The sequence below is a fragment of the Nilaparvata lugens genome, chromosome 3 (genome assembly GCF_014356525.2).
Source record: "Nilaparvata lugens isolate BPH chromosome 3, ASM1435652v1, whole genome shotgun sequence".
Taxonomy (NCBI): Eukaryota; Metazoa; Arthropoda; class Insecta; order Hemiptera; family Delphacidae; genus Nilaparvata; species Nilaparvata lugens.
The window spans coordinates 97,050,664-97,058,912 of NC_052506.1; the positions used below are offsets into that span (position 1 = coordinate 97,050,664).

An 8,249-nucleotide genomic window follows, 5' to 3' on the forward strand; every position below is an offset into this window, starting at 1 on the left:
TTTTGTATGTTTTCTGTTTACACCCACCAAACTAGCAATCAGTTTATCTAGATTAGAGAGCATAACTTGATGGCTGCTATTTCAACTTCAACTACCCCTCACTCACCCAGTGCACAGTAGTATCTCTTGCCTGTCCAGGTGTACTGCAGAGTGCAGACGAATATCTGTACAGTTATAGCTCTTTGGCAAACCTTAACGTGAATGGCTGGCCTTAGCTTTAAATTTCATTATTATTAAGATCCAGTACAATTGCTATTATTAAACTGGAATTATCGTGATATAACTCAAGACAGCTGTCAAATTCATTAGTTGCTGCTCCTTCACCAATATTTGTGTCTTTTACATGAAGTGTAACAATGATCGATGGTCTTCTCATTGTTTGTGATGTCAATATTGCAGATGGCGAGAGTTAAGCAGGAGAATGATAGCAGCCAAGAACCAGCGCCAGAGTGCAGCACTGCATGCTCTCTAACTGATGATGATTTCAGCCAACAACATTATCTAATCCCTGGCTATAATCTAATATTCATCAAAGAGGAAGAATATGGTGAGATTCGTGTTATTATTTCATTCATTTTCATTCATAAATGATAATAACACATAACAGGAAATGAAGGAACTAGTAGTTCTGTGAACAGTAGACCTCGCGCAGTTATAAACCGCAGCCTCCTCTTATACTGTCCATCAGAGTAAATACTGTCTTTATGACGTGTCGGCGAGATATCGGTGTGAAAACGGCTAATGGCTGTTCGGGTTGGTTAATCAATAATGCCAACATAAAAATCTAATCTCCTTTCAAGACATACTGGCGACAGGACAGCCCGAGTTCAAAGCAGAGAAAGTTCGAGAGACAATACTATGTTATTTTAGTTATTAATCGCATGCGCTATTACACGTAATCAATAGTTCATTTAATAGTGCATAAAAACTGCATTCAATGAGGCATGCAATTAATAGTCTACACAGCTTTTTACTTTCCTTGCCTTTATGAGTGTTGGAAAGCCCGAAATAAGGTCTTATCTTTTCTAAATCTGTACCGCCGTATCAGTAATGATCACACCCGGCTATTATACTTAGTTGAAAGAAATGATTACAAAAAAATGTGTAACGAGAAGAGGAAGAGTTATCAAAAGGCTCTCCTGAATAATATTTCCTCGGCCCAAAACCCAAAAGATTTTTGGCATGCTCTAAATAAATTTAAAATTAGATCAAAAATTGTAAATAATTCAATAAATCCACGTGAATGGGTAGAGTATTTCCGTCGACTATTAAATCCTGAAATGTTAGCATTGTCTTGTTTATATGCGGAACCCTATATTTATAATGATAAATTAGATAGTGACTTCAGTCTGGATGAGTTGAATATAGTTTTAAAATCAGTAAAAAATAACAAAGCGCCAGGAGAAGATCAAATTCCCTTTGAGTTCTATAAGAATGCACCGCCCAATATGCTAGATAGATTACTGAATATTTACAATACAATATTTACAATAGGTAGGGTCCCAAGTAGTTTCAAGTCTTCCATTATTTTTCCGATTTTTAAAAAAGGTGAGAGCAACGTAGTAGGTAATTACAGAGGTATCAGTTTTTTAACAGCATTCTTCAAAATTTTTGCAGGGTCAATACTAGATAGACTTAATTACTGGGTGGAGGAAAATAACGTACTAAACGAGTTTCAGGCGGGATTTCGTAGGGGATACTCTACTATTGATAATATATTTTCCTTAACATCTATCGCTAGTCTTCAGTTAGCTAAAAAAAGAGGTAAATTATACTGTTTTTTCGTGGATTATTCAGCCGCATTTGACTCAATAGACAGAAAATCTCTATTATATAAGCTTAGTAATATGGGCCTCTCAACAAAAATGTTGGCTATTTTGAGAGCGTTAAATGAGGATACTTCTGCTAGAGTATGGTGCACTCAACGGTCTGGAGAGGGTGGTCTCTCACAACGTTTTCAAACTAAATCAGGATTGAGACAGGGCTGCTAAATGAGTCCCTTGCTATTTTCTTTGTTTTTAAATGATTTAAATGATGAACTGGGTGGAGGACTATTGATAAATGGTAAGAGGATTCGTGTCTTATTGTACGCTGATGACATAGCTTTGATTTCTGACTCTCCAGTAGGGCTTCAGTACATGATAAATAATTTAGAAAGGTACTGTGAAATGTGGAATTTAAAAGTAAATCTAGATAAGTCAAAAATAATGGTCTTTAGGAATGGAGGAAAACTAGCTGGGTGTGAGAAATGGACATTTAAAAATGAGCAGATTGAATGTGTAAATAGATACAAATATTTGGGGGTAGTTCTTACACCAACATTGAATTTTGAAGCTCATTTGAAAGAAAAATCAGATAAGGCTAAACTTGCGGTGAATTTGGCTTGGAGAGGTCTTTTAAATAGTGATAATATAGATTTCACAGCTAAATGTAAATGGTTCAAAGCTTGCGCAAGGGCAGTTCTGTGTTACGGAGCTCAAGTATGGGGCTATAGACAGTATGATACTGTAGAAAAATTTCAGAGATTTTTCATTAAGAAAGTGTTCTCGCTTCCTATAAACACCCCAAACTACATGTTGTTTATTGAGACAGAACTGTCACCTCTTTTTGAGTACTGTCTCAGGTTGCATTACAACTATATTACAAAAGTTATGGAAATGAAAGAAGGTCGACTTCCAAGATTTCTAGTGGAAGAAGTAATAAAAAAGAGAGTCTTCTGGTTTAAAGATTGGAGAAAATTGTGTAATGATATAGGGATAAGTTATAATGACAATATTAATTGGAGTAATAAATTTAAGAAAATTCTCTCAGGCTTGGGCATAATTCACAGGGATAAATTCTTACAGGACGCACAAGCAGGCCATTTCCATTCATTGTATAGATCATTGAACCTACAACTGGGTGAGAACAATTACATAAAGAGGAATAATTGTGATTTGTGGGTGATGAGATGGGTGTTTAAAGCGAGAGGCGAGCTGATCGATTTGAACTATAAGCCATGGGTGTCAGATAGGAATTATACTTGTTCAATGTGTAATTTAAAAGAAATTGAGAACGTTTTCCACTTTGTTGGGCGATGCCCATGTTTGAAGGAATGGAGAATTAAATGGTTAGGGGCGGCGGTGCTCTCTAGAGAAGTATTTATGTCTTATATGAATGGCCTAGATTGGAAGAGATTAGCTTCTTATTGTAGGGACGCTTGGAGATATAGGCGAGAACTAGTCCAGGATTTCAACTGGTAGGGTATTTTTGTCATGCTCTGGGGAAAAATATTTATCTACAATAGGTCAAATTCATGAGTCCTCTACCTTCCAGAGGTTTTATTTGAGAGCAAACAAACTGTTGAATTTAGTTTAAAAAAATAAAGAAAAAGTTAGATTTTATTTGTTAGAATAAGTTCAGTGCTAGCATTATTTGAAATTTATTATTTTTCTTATTGTTTTATTTCTCGAGGTATTTTATGCTTTTTTTCTCAGATTTTTGTTGTGTTTTCGATTATTACAAGTTATAGTCATCGCTATTGCTTGATATTGATTTATTTTCATTGTTATTGTCACTAGTTTCAACATTTTACCGACTTTCCGGCTGACGATCAAAAAGTATCAAGCCGTATATGTGTGTTACAAATTTCATTGCATTGTATGAAAATACTGTTCAATAAAGCATTTTTCTTCTTCTTCTTCTTCTTCTGTCTTTATGACGTGTCGGCGAGATATCGGTGTGAAAACGGCTAATGGCTGTTCGGGTTGGTTAATCAATAATGCCAACATAAAAATCTAATCTCCTTTCAAGACATACTGGCGACAGGACAGCCCGAGTTCAAAGCAGAGAAAGTTCGAGAGACAAAAAATTTCAGGAGCTCCGCCCCATCTATGCAAAGTTTGATTCTAGATTTCCAATTATTAGGTCTCAGATATAATTCAAACGAAAAATTTCGAGTGGAAAAGATTGAGCTTGGAAATCTCTCTAATTAATGTGCAGTAACATTTCACCTAAAATTGAAAATGAGCTTGTAATTTGAGAAAATGTAATTATTCAATTGCAAACTGTTGGCTACTGTTGATTCTTTTAAATCATTCACTATGAAGAGATAACAGATCTCGTGTGTATCCAGCGTTATTGTCCTGTCACCAGCTGGCTCAGATCTTTGACTTGAGTTGCGCGTTTACACTATAGTGAGGTCCACGTTATAATGGCAGTAGATAAAGATAGGAGAATAGCGATGCCGATTCTCTGCATTTATTAATTTTATTTCTACACTGTCAAAAACATAATTGGCATCGTTGTGGACCTAGAAAAGGATAGTACCACCGGCTTTGTCGAATGATAGACAAGTATAGCAAAACTAAAGTTGATCAAATACTGTCATTATAACGTGGACCTCACTATAGCGTCAGGTGATCAATTTTCATAACGGCAAGGAAAGTTGTGTGAGTGCGCCACAGCAGATTTTTTACCAACTTACATTGAGATATTGAATTGCTTGCGTCATGGTATACAATTTATAATCTATCGACAGCTGATTTATGATGAATAATTTTATAGTCTGATTTTTACTCTAATATTGGCGTATGAAGGAGGCTCCTTTTTCCTTTTATATTATCCTTGAAATGCAAAATTCCCAAAAACCTTGTATATACGTCGACGCGCAATTTAAAAAGGAACATACCTGTCAAATTTCATCAAAATTTATTACCGTGTTTCGCCGTAAATGCGCAACATATAAACATTTAAACATTAAGAGAAATGCCAAACCGTCGACTTGAATCTTAGACCTCACTTCGCTCGGTCAATAATTCATTATGTAGGGTAATAGCTATCAGATGTGGTTGCCATAGCAACAGTTATAGGTATAAGTTGCATTTATACACATTTCTTCAATAATTTGATTGTATGTGAGGATATATTGTGGTATATTATATACCACAATACACTATACTATATATACACTATACATAGTGTCCCAAAAGTAAAGTGCCAAACTTCGGGAATAGGTTCTATGGGTCAAAACAAAGAGAATGTGGAATAATTTTTTTCCTAAAACGCTTCGTTTACGAGATATTCGCCATTTTGTATTCGCTATAAAAATCGGTAGGTATGTTCAAATAAGAGAGATGAACTGTAGAAAAAATATTCAACTTTGTCCAATACGAAAATTCAAAATGGCGGCCATTTTAAACTTTCAATCCAAAATTGCGGGAGAACGGTGATAGATAGAGAAATTTAACAAGAACAATTTTTTAGGAAATTTCATTTACAATCATTCAACACCAAAAAAATGAGAATCGGACAAAGCATAACAGAGATACAATGAAATGTGTGTTACGAGGCAGCAAAACATCAATTCGTTGTAAATAGAAAGGAAGCCTACCAGTCTGGATTAGCAATCATGGATCATTATTCAATAAAAAAGTAGCTCATGGCATAATTTATTTGTTATTATTATTATTTCTCTGATTGTTCATAATCCAACCGAATATTTAACACTATAATGTGTTTTATGTATATACTATTTCTACAATCGGCTGCAAAACTCTTGGTTTGTATAAACTAATGTATCAATTGATGAATAATGATTATGATAATTAATGCGGTATGATTGAGGTGAGGCAATGAAAATTGTGTGAGTGTTTTACACTAGATTCTATCATTACTTTATTATCTTTATTCTGCTTCAATCATTTACAAGTTGCATTATTGGTGTTTGCAGTTGAGCAAGAGGCAGAAGGATGTTCAGTGGAGAGTGAACCGGAGATGTGGCCTTCAAACTGCAGCACATCTGAAACTGCCAATGCAACAGAAGTGGGTGGACTGAATGCACATTCAATCTCTCCCATGGAAGAGTGCACTGAGCCATCTGTGGCTGGCAAAAAGATCAAGCTCTACAGCTGTGCTGACTGCAGCTATAAAACTCCATCGATCACTCATTGGAAGAGACACATGACGAAACACACTGGGGAAAAGACTTTCAGTTGTGAGTATTGTGACTATAAATGTGCTCAATCTGGTAATTTGAAGAGACATATCAGAACACATACAGGAGAAAGACCTTTCAGCTGCGAGTATTGTGACTATAAATGTACTCAATCTAGTACTTTGAAGGAACATATCAGAACACATACAGGAGAAACACCTTTCAGCTGCGAGTATTGTGACTATAAATGTACTCAATCTAGTACTTTGAAGGAACATATCAGAACACATACAGGAGAAAGACCTTTCAGCTGCGAGTATTGTGACTATAAATGTGCTCAATCAAGTAATTTGAAGAGACATATCAGAACACATACAGGAGAAACACCTTTCAGCTGCGAGTATTGTGACTATAAATGTGCTCGATCAAGTAATTTGAAGGAACATATCAGAACACATACAGGAGAAACACCTTTCAGCTGCGAGTATTGTGACTATAAATGTGCTCGATCAAGTAATTTGAAAAGACATATAAGAACACATCATAAAGGAGAAACAACTACTAGCTGAAAATTTGTGACTTTACATGTGCTCATTCAAATTCATTTTACTGTGTTTCCTAGTAAGGTGGTCACTAATAACAGGACAAGTGTATTGAACATGTGTGTACACACAAATGTCGTCCATATTGTCGTGTCATCACAGCTAAAGGCTTCAAACAACATTTTTTGAGGTTCTGAGTAAGTATCGGCTCACACCTCCCCACTCCTCTATTTAAATTGCCAGGGTTGCCCTGGACTGGCGTCTGTGGAGGGGCGGAGTGGGGGATGCTGCTCACAGTGTGGTGTGTGCCGGCGGGTGGTTGGGGACGGCTGGGCTCCTCGCGGTGTTGGGTGTCCTCCACATACACCACGGTTGTCATCTCACAACACTGAAATTCTCTCCTTTCTGAGAGGTGATAGGCCATGCTTTGGCACTACCTGGAGGGAGGGGAGTCGCTAGGAGTGGTGGGAGAGTAGTGGCAGTCATCACCGTCGTTGTAGTGCATGGCAACAGGTCAAAACTTGTCAGAAATGGTCTCCTAGTGTCTTCCAGACGAGCCTTTGTCACTGACTCCGGTCTGCCTCCAGATCAAGTGGTGTTCGGTTCGTCCTCTTAGTGACCCCTACCGGTCACCAAAGGTCACCTGACCTGTTTTTTTTTTAGATAAATGAAAACTTAAACTCAAATAGTGCAGCAAAGAAAAATAAGCAATATAAATTTGGAGATGCAAAAACCTAACCTCAACAAATTTTGCTGGAAGCCTTTTGCTGTGATGACACAACAATCTATGACAATATGTGTATCATGCATGTCTCACCGTTAGTGGCCAGCCTTATGAAATCAACCTCGCACTTTCCATTACCTACTCACAAGCATTACCTGCTCACATGGTCATCATCCACAATAAAATTATCAAGTCATTTGATAAAATAGTATCATGTTGATATTTTTCCCCACCATCAACTCAACGTCATGCAGCTTGATCCTCTGCTTCTCCCTCATTAGCTCTCCTATGGTGAGGTCCACGTTATAATGGCAGTATTTGATTAACATTGGTGTTGCTTTCCTTGTCTATCATACTTCATTGCAGAAAGCTCTATCCTTTTCTAGTTCTGCAACATTTCCAGATCCTTTTCCAACCATGTAGAATTATACTCAACAAAACATTCAATCTCAATAATTATGAAAATTTAGTATTTAATCTTTGGCAAATATATTTTCATGAGGAATAAAATATAATCGATCACTCTAAACAAGATTTTCATGTTAATATTAAATCAGATATATCAGTAGCAGATATCCTCCATAGAAGACAGTGACAAGGCAGAGAATTGGCAACGCTATTCTACTATCTTTCTCCACTGCCATTATAACATGAACCTCACTATAGTCATAGTCAGCCTTAACCTGGCTTCACCATCCTTGCCGAGGTCTAGAAACACTTGTGGAGCTCTCACTTCCAGTAGATTTCTGAATATGATAGTGTCCTTGGTGAAACCCTGCTCCATGCTATAGAGATGAATTCTCTTAATTTAAGAAATTAGTCTTGATTTACTGGGTAATGTGTAGGTATTAATATAATTATGTGAATCTACAACATTTTTTAATTAATAATTTATTGGCATGGGTAATTAAACAAATACATGACATTGATGTTCGGTAAATTCAAAATATTACAAAAACTTTAATAAACACCAGGATTAAAAAAGACATCACTAGCCAGTCAGTATTCAACTTTTTCATCAAATGGATTCAGACTGGGTATTTCTTATATCATATGGAAGCAGATAACT

At 36.4% G+C, this 8,249-nt stretch overlaps 1 protein-coding gene across 1 annotated transcript; it reads left to right on the top strand.

The window, feature by feature from the left end:
• Nucleotides 1-207: 207 nt before the first annotated feature.
• LOC120350669 (gastrula zinc finger protein XlCGF17.1-like) lies at nt 208-7,388 on the top strand. Its single transcript, XM_039425209.1, has 2 exons — nt 208-547; nt 5,711-7,388. Exons 1-2 carry the CDS (start codon nt 364-366, stop codon nt 6,481-6,483), a joined length of 957 nt encoding a protein of 318 aa, XP_039281143.1. The 5' UTR covers nt 208-363; the 3' UTR covers nt 6,484-7,388.
• The last annotated feature ends 861 nt before the right edge of the window (nt 7,389-8,249 follow it).